The sequence below is a fragment of the Pipra filicauda genome, unplaced genomic scaffold (genome assembly GCF_003945595.2).
Source record: "Pipra filicauda isolate LSUMZ 115617 unplaced genomic scaffold, ASM394559v2 scaffold26_size5592650_pilon, whole genome shotgun sequence".
NCBI lineage: Eukaryota > Metazoa > Chordata > Aves > Passeriformes > Pipridae > Pipra > Pipra filicauda.
The window spans coordinates 1,483,677-1,499,518 of NW_024104387.1; the positions used below are offsets into that span (position 1 = coordinate 1,483,677).

General features: G+C 40.3%; 1 protein-coding gene across 2 annotated transcripts in view; it reads left to right on the top strand.

Annotated features, from left to right (window-relative positions):
• The first annotated feature begins 1,279 nt into the window (after positions 1-1,279).
• ABCC8 (ATP binding cassette subfamily C member 8) overlaps positions 1,280-15,842 on the top strand; it is a 79,836-nt gene continuing 65,273 nt past the window's right edge. Inside the window, exons 1-6 of one of the 2 annotated variants that reach the window (XR_005563957.1) lie at positions 1,280-1,533; positions 2,945-3,086; positions 5,774-5,895; positions 11,231-11,397; positions 13,137-13,379; positions 14,201-14,389. Coding sequence is in view for 1 of the 2 variants with exons in the window: in XM_027737259.2 (XP_027593060.1) it covers positions 1,338-1,533; positions 2,945-3,086; positions 5,774-5,895; positions 11,231-11,397; positions 13,137-13,379; positions 14,201-14,389 (1,059 nt within the window). In the remaining variant the exon portion in view is untranslated. The remainder of the gene's footprint in view (positions 1,534-2,944; positions 3,087-5,773; positions 5,896-11,230; positions 11,398-13,136; positions 13,380-14,200; positions 14,390-15,842) is intronic. The other variant, XM_027737259.2, reaches the window with a different exon arrangement.

Here is a 15,842-nt window from a genome sequence, read left to right on the forward strand (position 1 = left end):
TACACAGGATTTGGCTTGGGGTTTGTCTTTTGATTTTTATTCTTAACTGCACTGCTGTAGTTCCAAAAGAGCATATATAGGAAATAATATGATACATGCAGAGAATTGCTTTTTCTGTGCTCTTATCCAACAGCAAGATCAATAAAAGCAGCATGACAAACTTAATTTTCAGGTCTATTAGTGGAGCTGTCTGTCCTAGAAATTGAATGTGCTCTGTTATGTTGAAGGAAGAACAAAGAAATTTTTTATTCATGGGGTCATTTCCCTTAGAGGCATTCAGCCAACTTGTAGCTTTCATATTTTGAAGAGTGAAGCCTTGATATATGGGCATTATTTGTTTGCATTTCTGTTTGTAAGATGTGGCAAGTTGTATGAAGTACTCAGCAAAGCAATGGAAAAATGTGACTAGGAATGAAAGGAGCTCCAAGGGAAAGGATTTGGTTATGAATCTTATTGTTGAGTATTTCATGGCTACACACCAGAGATATTTGAATCTCAGGCTTTGACACACGTTGTACTGGGAAGTGCAGACTTCTGATGCACGTCAAGTTTTGCTTTCCAGTATTATCCCCTAGCAGAGAGATATTTGGGTAGAGCTCTTGTTCAGCTTTAGCTCAGCTGAGCCTAACTTCCACTCAAGTAAAAAAAGGTTTGAAAAGTTTGATTTATAGATTACTTTGATGTACATAAAAATGCTTAGGGAGTGACATGGAACCCACTCAAACTAAAGGTCAGATTTCCACAGATTGTGGAAGTGTTGGTGGAGAAAAGAAAAAGGCTTGGATGCGTTAGGGGTAAAAAAAGGTAAGGAACGAACATAACAGCTGTTTAGGATATGATGTAGAAGCCTTCTTTGAGGAGAGAGTATGGCTGAATACACGACTTAATCTAATAATATCTTCATCATAGCGGAGAAAAAAGCACGAAGCTGACAAGGCTGAAAGCATACACTTCCTGTAGCCTATAGTTCCTCTGCCATCACTAATTTAGTGGGGTATTTTTTTATATTCTGTCATATTAACAATGCATGAAACACAATTCCGAGAGCCCCGGAACACCGGGTTTGGTGCTCTGGGGTACCGAGGGCTGTCACGGGGCGTTCGCTCCGTGTCGGGGAAGGGATGTCCCGGCTCCCTCCCTGCCGGGCGCTCCCTCACCTTCCCCCGCTCGGGGCTTTTCCCGACCCCTCGGGGGGTGCGGGGGCGGTGCCGGGGGCGGGGCGGACTGCCGGGGGCGGAGCGGGGAGCGGATCGCGGTGCCCGGGCCGGGCCGGGCCGGTGCCGCTCCCGGCAGGTGCGGGCAGAGCCTCGGCCGCGCACCCGCGCCGGCCCCGCCTGATGTGCGCCGGGGCGGAGGCGGCGCCGGGCTGCGCGCAGGGTCCCGCCATGGCCCTGGCGTTCTGCGGCGACGAGGGCAACTCCACCGCCTACAACGTGGACCACGGCGTGCTCAACAACGGCTGCTTCGTGGACGCGCTCAACGTGGTGCCGCACGTCTTCCTGCTCTTCATCACCTTCCCCATCCTCTTCATCGGTGGGTGCCTGCGGGTCTCCCTTGCCCTGTCCGCCTGTGCCTTTCCTTCTGCCGGCCCCCCTTCCTTCTGCCGGCCCCCCTTCCTTCTGCCCCCCCCTCCCCGACCCCGGTGTTGCTTTGCCGTGTTCCCCCACTTGGCTTTGGCTCGCCGCGGGTTTCCCTCCCCCGCTCTGCCGCGTTTCCCCCCGCCTGCCTGGCCTCCCCTGGCCGGGTGTCCCCCGGCCTAGCCCTGCCCTCCGTGCCGTGCGGGGATGCTGAAGGCTGCGGAGGGTGTTATAGGACGCGGTGCGAGCTGCGGGATGCTTCGGCGGCCGCCTCTCCCCGCCTCTCCCCCTCTGCCCCCGCACCGCTCGCTCTCCGCCCCGGCGGCGATGCCCATCTCTGTCTGCCGGGGCTCTCCGCGGTGGGACAGCCCGCGGGGCTCCCGCAGGTGAAACCCCCTTGCGCAGGCAGCGGAGAGATGGGTGATGCTGGAGGAGACCGCAGGATTTGCCTGCTGGTTTTGACGAGCAGCGCGAGAAGCAGAAATAAATGTGCTATTAACCCCCGGGAAACCTGGCGAGTAAGTCTTACGTTATCAAACAACGCTCCCTGTAATTACTGCAGAGCTACAGCCGCCGGGCAGCCCTCCTCATTACGGGTCCTGGCCAAGAGGGCTGCCCGGCGCCTGCGACTCCTGCGGTACCTGCGGTGGGTGAGATTTGGTGTCACAAGTCCGGGGGTGCCGGTAGGTGGCTCGGTGGTTCAGCACACGCGGCTCTCACTGCTCCCGGTCCAGTTCTCCTCAGCCTGGGCCGGCCTGAAGGGCCCCAGCACGAGCTGCGTGGTTTAACACTCGCTGCTGTGGATCACAAAAAGTCCGGTGCGGAAATAATAACCAGCATGACTGTTAAAACGGGATCAGCTGAAGAGCTGCTGAGGGTCCTCTGTGTTTGTCTGGAGTTTCTCAGTATTGTTAATTTTTAACTAGATCAAGAGAATGAGTTGCTTTACACCTTAACTTGTGCCTTTTTTTTTTTTTTTAACTTTTTAAAAGAATATAAGAAAAAACAAGTAGTGTGTTTATTCTATTGTTTGTGCATATTTGTCGAGATGTTCATTTGCTGTTTCTCTAAACTGTGAAAATATTTGGAAAATGTTTAGTGCAATGTAATTACTTGTTAGTAAGTTGCCAAAAGTATAGGAATTTAAGGCTGTGTCCTATCTGCATTGTTGATATTATTCCCTATGAAGTAGAGTAAACACAGTTCTGAAAATATTCAAATGCATGTGTTTTAACAACACAGCTCTGTCGATGTTGGTACACTAGATTGTTACGTGTATGTTTAGGTTTGGTTTTCTTTTATGCAGGAGTTTTGTGGGTCACCCTTGTTGTTAAGAAAGCTCTTTACGATTCTCTTTTCTCATTTAGGATGGGGAAGTCAGAGTTCCAAAGTACATATACATCATAGCACATGGCTTCATTTTCCTGGCCACAATTTACGCTGGATACTGACTTTTATCCTCTTGTTTGTGCTGGTGTGTGAAATTGCTGAGGGCATAGTGTCTGATGGGTAAGTGTATGTCTGCCTTCTCCTGGTAGCACTGAGCAGTTTAAAGGTTTCAGGGTCGATATTTTCTCCCTGTCTAAATTCTCATCCAGACCATATTCTGTGTGGTTATAAACATGTAATCTGTTTTCTTAGTGATTAACCTATCGACCTTATATATCAGAAATTCCACAGACCTTGCCAAGTGATGTACAGAGGCAAAACTGACCTTAATCATTTTTAGTTCAGCTTAATGACACTGTCTTTCCAAAGACTAATCATAGATAAATCCTAATGATTCAAACAGATGGTGACATTTTCGTAATATGTTTTATGTCCAAGGACCCAGTCCCACAGTCCTTACTCAGGAGGAACTCCCATGTGCACAGCAGGTCATACCATTCCTCCCCAAACCGTGTTCTGTTCATCTTAATGAAAGTAGTGAATGTACTGGGCCTTATCTCACGCCCTACAGAGTTTCTTCTGATGTTTTTGCAGTACAGCTGGTCTGTTACCTGGAGCAGAGCATCTCATATTATGTGAGCACGATCCATCATCTGTTATTCAACTTAGGATGTCTTTAAACAGAAATCTGTGGGGAAAAATTATTCCAAGTGAAACAAGTGATACAGGAGACTGATTTGTTATCAAAAAACCTAATGGTGTATAACAATGAATATGATCATCTTCTTCTGAAGAGAGGTATGATTTTCATAACAGTTATGAATTTGCAACCGAAAGGATGATGAAGTCAAAGCTCCTCGTTAAATAGAACAAAACCTCTCTGATTAGCCATCTATGTAACAAGTATGCATCAAGCAGTGTGAAAGGCACTGCAGTCTTCTGCTGTAGAAGCTGATATCATCATCATCATTATTATAAGTTCTCTTAAACATATATAAATAGGATGTTTCTGAGTGCCAGTTTTTTTAAAAAGGAATTTTTCTTATGCTTATTCAGAGTGATCAGGGTGTGGGATGCTCAGAGCAAAATCTCCTGCTTTGTGTTTTCTCTTTTATTTGGCTCTTTAGCAATCCCTCTCATTATGTTTATTTGCTAGTGAACTTGACTCAGAACACTGCTGTTAAGTAATAGGTGTCACCTGATGAGAATCAAAGCTCCGAGCTCTACTGGGGGAGTGCCAACCCACAGTTGTGCCTCCCCGAGCACTCGGCAGGCTCGTGAGTGCTCCGGTGCATAAAAGCAAGTTTTGAGACTCATCAGCTTTCTAAGACCAAAATGGATCATGTTGGTAAGTCCTCTTGACAGCAGCTGAGTGCTGAAAGCTTTGGCACCTCAGCAATAGAAGCAGCCTATTGGAAATAGGGTTATATAGGGGAATTCCTGCAACTGTGAAATAAACAGATTTAAAAAGCCTCCCACTGCAGTGTTACCCACTGAGGCTTAGGCTGTTTGAAGAAATCTGTTCCTGTTGCTTTTTTTTCTTGCTGAGAATTCAGCCCTTATGTACAAAACCCGGCATTAAGGAATTCAGAGTCTGGAGAATCCTTTCTGATTTTGCTGTCTACGCATACCAACTCATTGTCAGCAGGAGGAATTCAGTGTTCATGACACAGGCTGTCAGCATGGCTCTGGCCAGCTCTGTAGAGTTCACCACCATCTCCATGTAAGGGAGGACTTTCCTTTCTTTCCTACAGTAGAGATACAGGAAAGGGTCCTCTTGAGCTCCTATGGATCTGTTAGACATTTGGGGTGTTCTGCTCTTATGTCCTGTGATCATCTCCCATTTCCCTGACAGCACAACCCTTTTTGTCTCTCCAAACTACACAAAAGTAGCTTTTGCTGCAGCAAGAAGAAATCAAGACATTATTAGCATATTTTCCATGGAGTTCAGAGGACAAGGTGTGAATTTCTCTGAGTATTTGTGTCCTGAAGTCTTTCTCTTGGGGCCTTTTCTCCTGAAGCTGGTTGGGAGACAGGAAATTGTACCTTTTGACAGCACAGGGTGCTTAATTCCTGTTGTAAAGGAAAAAAAATGGGAGGAAGAGAAGATGACAAGAAGAAGGAGGTGGGGGGAAACATATTTCTATCCAACTCTGCATAGCATTGCCCAGCAACTCCTATATTCCCAAAGGGCTATGGTTGGCAGGACCCCCTTTGCTGCTGCCTGAAGCAAAGTATCAGGAGAGTTTTGCTTTATAGGACAAAATATAAGGGTGCATTATTCTGTTGTAGGTTTTGTTTGTTGGCAGTCATCAAATACAGGCCTCTCTGTAATTCCTGTGCTGTGGTGCTGTTCCTTCTCCCAAACTGAAAAAAATGAAACATTTCCACAAAACGTTTCTATAGAAAATCTTGAACTGTGCTGTCAGTTGTTCTTATTTGCATACTTTGATGGACAGCTCCCAAACTAGTTTAGCTTAAATTAACTTTTCTCATTTTGGAGCTGAGCTGCTTATCCTAATTTAAACAGTGTTTCAATTGATTTCAGCAGGAAATAGGAGTACACACCTTTCATCTTCATCACAGGGGAGGAATTTGGAGTCCAACTATGTGATTTAGGAGCATAAATTCAATTAAAACTTGGAGAGTTTTGCATCCATAACTCGTTCTAGAAAAATCTTGAGGGGAAAAGAAGTCTAGAAAAACCCAGAGCTGGGTAGAGGATACAATTCATAAATTAAAAGGGAAACATTTAAATAGCTAAGAGGGGTTTGACTTTAACAGATGCTCACTTTTTTCTTTTGAAGGGTCTCGGAATCACGCCATTTACACCTGTACATGCCAGCTGGGATGGCATTTTTGGCAGCCATCACATCGGTTGTCTATTACCATAATATTGAAACATCCAATTTCCCGAAGTTGTTAATAGGTATGTCTCACAACTTACCAGACTTGGAAGTGTGTTTGTGGTGCTGTGTGTCTGCTCTTCCTGGGACAGGTCATTGCAGTTTCAGGAATGGCTTGTATGAATAAAGCTACAGCAATATGTATGTTGAAACTGTTCATTATTTTCAATGCTTTTAACTTCTAATAGTATTCTTTATAGTGTTCTTGGGGATCCAAGGGCTTCTCTAGGAAAAACTGGATTTGTGGGAAAAGTAGCATGGCAAAGTCTTAGCTTTAAAAGCTGTCCAAGTTCCCTGCTTGCCAGCATGTTGTGTTCAAGCATGATATAAGAGTGAAGCAGTCTTTGTGTGTGTGGTCTGTTGAAATATGCAAGGAGTTAGGGAATGACATCCCTGACTTTCAGTATGACACACTGGATATATTACTTTGCCTGCTTGTTCTTGCTTAGCGTTCTGAAAACTCCCTTTGAAAACTACGTTAAGACCTTTCGAATGGAAAATGAGAACTACAGTATACTAAATATTTTTTTCAAGGTTGTAAATAAACTGTAGCTAGAGAAAACCCATTGCTGCTGACAGTCATGTATGCTGTCTTCTGTTAAGTAGACTGCAGGCTGTGGATGTCTACTTGTTTAGTCTTCCTGTTACCTGTTATTTCTTTGGTGGTCCTGGCTCATCAAATTTTGTTTGAGTTAGTTTTCTGTGTTAATAGATCCTGCTAAAATTTGTCATGTGCCATCTTTTTATCTAAGTTGTGTTTTAGTTTTTGTCAGGTGGGAAAAAGTCAGTAATGACTGGATTTGAGAAAGCTTTGAAATATTAAAGATTATTTTGTACTGCATGTTGTGGTGAGAATCCTCCTCTGCAGAAGGAGCCTATGACACTTGTAAAAAAATTCTTCTCCAAAGACTGAGATTTCTATCCAGGCTTAGCAACTTGTGTCTTCTTATTTGGGACTGCTTTTCTTCTTGTACCCTTCTTCTAAGTAGGATCTTTTTTTATATTTTATAACCGGCTGAGGTAGTTTAGTTAATTTTTTAATAAGTCAACAGTCTATTTAGTGCCTTCTCGTAGGACTAGATGTTATGTCTCAGGGAAGCATTGCCAGCCTGTTACAGTTGCTTGTGGGTTAAATAATTTAGTGTCATTACTGCATTCCCATTGTTAAGTATTGGAGAAGGGTAGCACAAAGTTACAGCTGATAGTTGATTACCCATTTTTGCATAAGTCTTGCTCTGTAGAGATTTCTCTTTTATGATAATTTTTTTCAGTATTTAGAGTGCCAATGCTGGGTAAGCTCTGGACAATACTTGAATAGTAAACAGTTATACCAATGAATACCAACATTTAAATATTGTGGATTAATTTTAATTTTGCAAGAATTTCCAAGGAATAGAATCTTTCAGAAAATCTGATCTTAATAGCTCAAAGACAAAAAAGAAAATCAGGCTATCATCCTCTTTCCCACTTAGTTGATCTGATTTGAATTTTAACCTGAAGTCTTCAAAAGCTGATGATCTTTGACTTATTTTATTTTTTCTTTTGTCTTCCCTTATTTGTCCTGTTTCTGAGAGAACCTAGGACAGATTTTTCTGGAAGCCTCTATCCGTTTTTCATAACTGCACAACTAAGAGGACTGTCATCTTTAAATGTTAATTGCAAGTACTCTGTATTGACATGCAGGATGAGGCAATTATCACAAATTAGCCCAGTGTGAGATAGTTAAATTATAGCTATACTCCGCTATCAACCCACTAGAGTGCAGTGTGGCCATGAAGCAGCTTCCCTTTAGAGCCTCATTTTATGGGGTAGATGGGAATATGAGGCAAAGCTAAAGTTGGTGATAAACTTTTTGTTGAGTGTATGAGAAAGAGGGTTCCTCATCACAAAAGTGTTGTAGAAGAGATCTAATGTTGAACCCACAGACAAATAAAGTAAATGACCTGATGTGGCATCTTGCTGCTTCTGAGCATCAGTGAATTTCCACCAAACTGCAGGGCATCATCTGCCTCAGCTGCAGGATGTTCACAGTTGCAAGGAGTTGGTAGCTACATAAAGCAAAAACTGACAGAGACTTACCCAAAATTTACTAAACCCAGCAGAGAAATTCTCATTGATGCAGTGCAGTAGACCCTTGAAGGTCCATTCATTAACTCTGAATAGGGTGAAATTTTCCAATGCCATGAAACTTTAAGAAGTTTTCTTTTTAAAAAAAAATTCACTCTGTGCTTTAAAGAAACCGAGTCCATTTGTAGCTCTTCATAAACAAACAAGAGGCAGATAGATACTGCAACAGACCTGGGGATTAGCCTGTTCCCTTGGGGTACGCAAGACAAGGACTCAAAGTTCCTTTACTGATCCTGCCTTTCAGCTTAGCCCAGACATTTGGCTATTTTGAAGTAGTCATTCTTATTATTTCTTATCAAAAAAAGTTGACAAGGTTTGGAATATTTATTCTCTGAAGATAACGATTGATTCCGGGGTCGCAGTTGAGTTTCCCGACTCTTGGAACACTTTGATCTGATCCAAATATGTTTTTCTCTGTATGTATTTGGCCTGTAATTATATTTCAACAAATGTAATTGTTCTCAAGTAACACTGTTTACCAGGGGACTCTCATAATAATGCTAATTTTGATGCTCTTTGCACCACATGGATGAATAACATTCGTACAGTTTAGCAGGACACATTTTAGAATAGTTTTCATACTGAATTGGAAAATCTGATCGCTTTCTCAACATTCAAAATATGTAATGAAATGGTAGCATCTGATTCCACTGTTTAAGTCAGTTTCTTTGTTTTATAAAATAAATAAACCTCAGAAATTAACAGTAGGAGAAAATGATGAAATAACACTAGGACTTTGAGTTTTTAATCTGAAGTGGATTGTAGTGTGGGAACACACGAGTTTAAGAAAATTGTCCTTCTTTTAACCAATCTTAATTATACAACTGCCTTACCACTGCTAGACAGTAATCTATTTTTCTAATTTAAAATTCTTGTACCTTTACATTGTAGTTATTTCCCTTGCAATTAGTTTATTCTTTTAAAGGAATATCATATAAAAATAATGCTTATTGCTTAGCATGCAAAGTTTCTTTCCAAGCAGACACAGGTTAATTAATAAATCCCATCCAGTTATGTGTGTGCATTTTTAGATTGGGGTTAATTCAATAAAAGTGTAGAAGGGTTTACTTAATTTTCAGAGGTCTGGCCCAAGTGTTGCGGGGTGAGGTATCTTACGTGGCCCAAAAAAAAAGTGAAGTCATTTAGTCATCTAGAATAGATCTAAAGCAATCCAGTAAATGCATGCATGCCTCTATGGTCTCATCACTAGGCAGTTCTGATCAGTGGAAGTTCTTCGAGATAATTTCTAGAAACTCTCAGCCAATATGCACTCACCAGCCAGAAGATAGAAACATCACCTATGTAGTTATGGCTTAAAAGAAAGAACCATAACTATATTTTCCAGGGATCCTGATCTTGAGGGGCCTGTGAACATTCACCAGATTAGATGATATACACTTGTGTTGAAAAGTGACAAACTAAGTAAATTCAAATGCTTGTAGGAAGTATGACGGTGGGTGGCCACTTATCACCTGAGAATATTGTGTTTGGCCCTTTCTAATACTTCTTAGATAAAAGATAGATTAATGTTATAAAAATGTCATATAAACCCTTATTTAAATCCTAAATAGGAGAATGGCTTTGCTAGTTCATATTTAGAATACCAAGAGCTCTACATAGGTGCCAGTTGGGTTGGTTGTTTTTTCAGAAGTCCTGTGCTGGTGCATATTTTAAGTTTGCAATGTTTGTATAAGTCCCTTTTGTCCAAGAAGGATGTGTTCTCAGCCTGTTGTAAGAAGAATGAGACAAAACAAAGATTAACAGATAAAGGTGGTTAAGAGTAGAACAGTATGGAATGTATTCTTGGATGAAGTAAGATCTTATAGTCAGACATTGCAAATAGGAAGGAATAGTGCCTCAAAGGAAGGAAGCAACCTGAAACAGGATGAGAAGATTAAATTTGATGCAGTATAAGTTGGGAAGATAGTAGGAAGCCTCACATAAGAAAGCTCAAGTTTTATAAGATAAATTTTTAAAGTATATCTCTTAAATCCTCTCTGCAACTGCATCAGCCACTAAAGTACAGTGCCCAAATACCTGCTTTCTTCTTACAAACTGGCCTGTTAATTTTAGAGGAAGATAGACTCTTGGCAAATGTCCTAATGCCCAGTATTACTGTACTGTTCCATTCACTGTCCTCAATTAAAGGAGAGGTTTTAACTTGATTTCTGTAGAAGCAGGATTGGCAGTCCCAAATCCCATATGGATTCTCCATGTTGAATTTAACTTTGCTTGGAAACGGTAGCCCCACAGTACCTCCCCAGAGGACTTTCTGGAGTGCCTCAGGGTAGCTGGAACACCACGAATTCTTCGAAGTTTGTGCAAGTTCCTGAGAATATCCTTGTTTAAAGTAGACTTACAGTTGCTAATGCTTTGGTCAAAGCCTTTCTCCAGTGTTTTGGCAAAACTTGGAAAGCACATCCAAGCTTTTCTTGGCAGCTAGATAACATTGCATCTGTTGCACCATGGCAGATACAGCAGCAATGAAAGTAAAAGAACATAACCCCAGAAGGCATTTCCTTAAGAATGGGGAAAAGGAGCTGGCTTATGGTGTGATGAATAGTTTGGAGAGTGTTTCCAAACCGTCAGAACTTATTGCAGAGATTATTTATCTGTAACTGGTGGTAGTATGAGCAGTTCTAGACAGGAAGTTCAATATAACTAAAAAATAAAAGTTGTATTCTATGAATGCCAGAATATCCTTCCTTGATGTGACTGTTTTATCTACATTGTAAATTACATATATGGAATACGTGTAATAGTGCAGCAGCTGCTTGGACAAAGTATTTTATTATCTGTTCCTCCATACATCACAGAGAATTGCAGAGAATTTTTCCTCAAGACAAATTCATAGCAGTCTTGTAGAATTAACCAAATCTGAAGAGCATCATTCACAGGCACCTTCACTCGTGGAACAATACCCTTCCTTGAACTCATCATGTGGACACATGTTTACAGCAGATGGAAATTTTCTTCAGCAGACTTCACTTTGTGAAACTTTTCAAATATCACTAAATCTAATAGAAAAAGCATTTAGAACCAATACCATCTTAATATTTTAATGTTTGTGGAATTGAATTAGGCTTCTGTTTTGACATGAGAAAGGCTACTCTCTGCTTTTATATATTTTATTGCATTCTTTCTGAATGAATATTTTATAATGCTATTGTATATTTTTGCAACTGTGGAGCTGATTAAGTTGTTTTGTGTTTGTTTTTTTTTTCTCTGCAGCATTGCTGTTCTATTGGACTTTAGCTTTTATAACTAAAACCATCAAATTTGTAAAGTTCTGTGATAATGGGGTTGGATTTTCTCAGCTTCGGTTTTGCCTCACAGGACTCCTGGTTGTTCTATATGGAATGCTACTAGCTGTAGAAATCAATGTCATCAGGGTGAGGGTAAGTTACTATCATAAAAGTCTCCTCCTGTGTTTTTTATTGGTTTGGGTTTTGGGTTACTGTTTTTTCTTCCTTTTTTTATTTCCTTTTCTGAGTACTTAGGTTAAAATGTATTTCTAAAGGAGAAAGAAAAATCCAGTTAGGGATAGAAATCAATTTGAAAATCAAAGGTTAATCCAATTTTATTTGACCAGATAAATATGTAATTTCAAAAAATGCCAGACTCCGCTGTAGTGAAATGAAGGTCAATTTCTTCTGTTCAAGTTTTAAATTTTTTAATAATTCTGTTTCAGTCATGACAAACAAATATTTCTGATGCAAGTGAAGACTGGTAGAAAGGAATTTTCTACTCTGTCAGAGAATATCTTAGACATACAAATAACATCTTTCATTTTCCAGGAGACAATCACAATAAGTGATTTATTTGGGCAACTGGGGTTTCTTCCAGTTGTATTTTTTTCTTTTTCCCTCTGTGGTGTCTGCAGTCATAATTTAAACAGAGAGATGATTTTGGAGACTGCTGGATAGATAAATGCCAAAGTTTCCTTGACCTAGAACTCAAATAACTGTGTGCACAAATTAAATTTAGAAGGGGAAGAAATATTTCCATGTAAATTTTCTTTCCTCATGTGTTTTCTTTCCACTAATGCAGGCAGCTATGTGAGTTGTAATTGTCATATATTTGTTCTTTTGTGATTGTGTGTATGTTTATTTGGTGACTTGGGACAAAAAATATGTCTAAAAGCGTATTTGTAGTAACATTTTTAAAACAAAGAGGAATAAAAAGCTCAATGCTGGATATTCAGTATTTATATAATAAATGAAAACCAGTGACATCCAAATGTGACATCAGAGAGACTTGCCCAAAAACCACTTCGTAATAGAACTGTATAATTAAATGAGATTTAATCTCTGTGGAATTGTGTGTCACAAAGAAGAATAAAAAATGATCACTGCCTATTGTCACCTTTTTTTTTGTTTGTTTTATTCATTTGGTTTTAATTATTAAAGGAATGAATAAACTAGTCAACAGTATGAATTTTTTTTTACTGCCTGTTGTTCTGTGGCTTGTTGCTGCAGCTGCTGAAGAAAGGCATTGGGATGCATGGAGAGTTGGCCACTGCTGACGAGGGGGCAGAAAAAAGAAATTAAAAGTAGGGGATGAGGTCCTTATGCTTTCAGAAACAGCAGACATTGGCCTCACTTTTTTTTTCTCCCACCTTCCACAGTCTTCTTCTAGAAGAAGGAAAATTGACTTGTTTGACTTTGAGTCCCAACTGTACCTTCTCCCTTCTTTCAGCTGTTCTCATGGTTCTAGATGGCCTTTCCCAACCCCATCACCATTTTTGCTAGCACCTGTGAATTATTTCTCCAACTATGGTTGGAGCATATCCAGAAATCCTACTAAGATTAAAAGGATTTTAATCATGAATAGAGATTGAGTGAAATATGTGATTGAGTACCCTTCAGAAAGCAAAGGTATTTTAAGAGGCTTGGCTTTTCATTCCCAAAAGTGAGTGAAGTCTGAAAAAGTTTTCTATTGACAACAGGAAGCCACCAGCTGTCTGCCCTTGCTCTTTCGCTATTTAGGCCAATGTAATAATTTGTTATTGCTGTATCCACTCTCAAGAGTCTCAAGACTTATTCATTGATTATCTGCAATGTCCTTATCTGTTCTTTGTGGGGTTTTATTTTCTATGCATTTAGTGTGATTCTGTTGGTATTTTTATGAATTTCAGAGGTATGTTTTCTTCAAAACTCCTAAAGAAGTTAAACCTCCTGAGGACCTCCAGGACCTTGGTGTTCGATTCTTACAGCCATTTGTGAATCTGTTATCCAAAGGAACATACTGGTGGATGAATACATTCATCAAGACTGCCCATAAAAAGCCAATAGACTTGAAAACCATAGGCAAGCTTCCCATTGCTATGAGAGCTCTGACCAATTACATTCGTCTTAATGAGGCCTTTGAAGCACAGAAGGTGTGCAAAGCATGGAATTATGTCTCTCTGCTTACTCAGTGCTTGCATTTTTGATTACTTTTTATGATATTCTATCAAGAACCATGATGCAAATCAAGTATCCATTGGCATAGCTTTCCATATACAAAGAGAACACATACTTGGTGAATAATGAAATTTCTCTACCTAAACATGCATGTCAAATACATTACTGGTTAAATATGTGTAAAATGCATACAGCCTTTATTTTGATGTGGAAAACAATTATGGACTGTGTTCACTGAACACCATTTTTCTTCCTAATAAGATCCTGGAAACATTCGATTACAGAGTCACTATTAATAAGGCCTTGCAGAACTGGTTTTTTTCCATGTAATTTCAATTACAGTTTGTTCATAGGAGAATTTGGGGCTGAAACTACCTCAGCTCAAATTAATTTTTACTCCTTGGTAGGAGCTGAGTGTATTGAGATTTTAAGAGAACTCTTTTGCATCCTGTCTAAAACAAGTGTAGGTTTCTAGTCTCTGTGTTCACCAGAATACAAAAACTATCAGTCCCCTCCCTCTTTTTTTCTTTCTCCCTCAGAAGGCCACAAACGACACACTTATTTGATCCCTATTAAGGGGTAGGAAAGAAATTGTGGTTCTTTCTGTGAATTAATGCTTTGTTCTAACTCTATAAAAAGAAATTAAACAATAGTTGTAGTTCCTGTGCTTTTTCTAGCTCAAATATTGCAAATGATTTTCAATGAATTAAAGCAACAATAAAAATACCAATCATTTACCAGACCTGAGGTTACCGTGTAACATAATTCTTATTAATTTTTCTTTTATTCTGAACAGAACAAAAGGTCATCATCTCCACAGGGATCCAGATCCATTTGGTTTGCTCTCTGCTGTGCATTTGGAAGACCCTTACTTCTCAGTAGCACATTCCGTATTCTGGCTGACTTGCTTGGATTTGCCGGGCCACTCTGCATCTCTGGGATTGTTCACAATGTTGGAAAAGGAAATAACACCATTCGCCCACAGGTACTGTCAACATGTCATAAAAATATAGGAGTCAAAAAAGCAGTGCTATGACTACGTATTGTTTGGCCCCAGTAAAGAAAGCGACTCTGCAATGTATTTTTGAATGCTAGAAATGACGGTATGAATGCACTGCCTGTTATCCACTTTTATATTGTGTTGGAACGGGTCCAGCAGAGGGCAACAAAGGTCATGAAGGGACTGGAGCATCTCTCTTACAAGGACAGGCTGAGACAGTTGGGCCTGTTCAGCTTTGAGAAGAGATAACTGAGAGGGGACCTCATCAGTGTATATGAGTATCTGAAGGAAGGGTGTCAGGAGGATGGAGCCAGGCTCTGCTCGATGGTGCCAAGCAATAGGACAAGAGGTAACAGGCAGAAACTGATGCACAGGAATTTCCACCTGAATATGAGGAAGAACTTCTTTGCTGTGCAGATAACTGAGCACTGGAACAGGTTGCCCAGAGAGGTTGTGGAGTCTCCCTCACTGGAGATATATAAGAACTGTCTGGTAACAATTCTGTGCAATGTGCTCTGGAATGATCCTACTTGAGCAGGAATGTGGGACCAGATGATCCACTGTGGTCCCTTCCAACCTGACCCATTCTGGGTTTCTGTGGGGGGCAAAATATGTGACCCGTGTATCTCGTCAGCCTTGCATTCTGGAAAATAACCTCATTCAAGATAACAGCATACCCAGAATCTCATTAATATCATGAGTATTTTATCCAGAAGCACAGAATGTTCTGAGTTGGAAGGGACCCACAAGGATCATCAAGCCCAGTTCAAGTCAATGGCCCATACAGGGATAAAACCCACAACCTTGGTGTTATTTAGCACCATGCTCTAACCAACTGAGTTAATCTTAGGATCTCTTAGGTACAATCTTGAGTAGAGATTGAATCAAGTATGTGACTGAGTGCTTTTCAGAAAGGAAAGTGTGTTTTTAATAGGCTTGGCTTTTCATATCCAAAAATTGGTGATATCTAAGATGATTAAAGAGGGCTTTTGTCATCATAATAAAATGAAAAGTAATTTAACTGTGACAAAGAATTTCCACTAGTGTCTTTGGGGAGGTTAAGTTTTGAAAGATCAACTGAAACACATTTTTAAGGATGCTATTTAAATTAATGTTCTCCAAGAAGAGGCAGATGTATTTCTTGGTTAACAAAAAATAAAAGTGTAACTCAGGAAACATCTTTTCATTATAAGTTGAGGTCACTCAGGCTGGATTTCTATGAGATAGATTATTTTATTTCTGCAGCTCAGTTAATGTTTGATGTAAGATTTTATTTCCAAAGTCTGTTGACACTAATGGAAATACACCCATTCACTTAAGTACACTTTGGATTAGGTGCACTGTAAATATTGAAATACATCAACTGCACTGCAGAAAATTTAACAAATGCCTCAGGCTAAAATTAATTGTCCATTTTGCAATCCTTATCCTAATATTT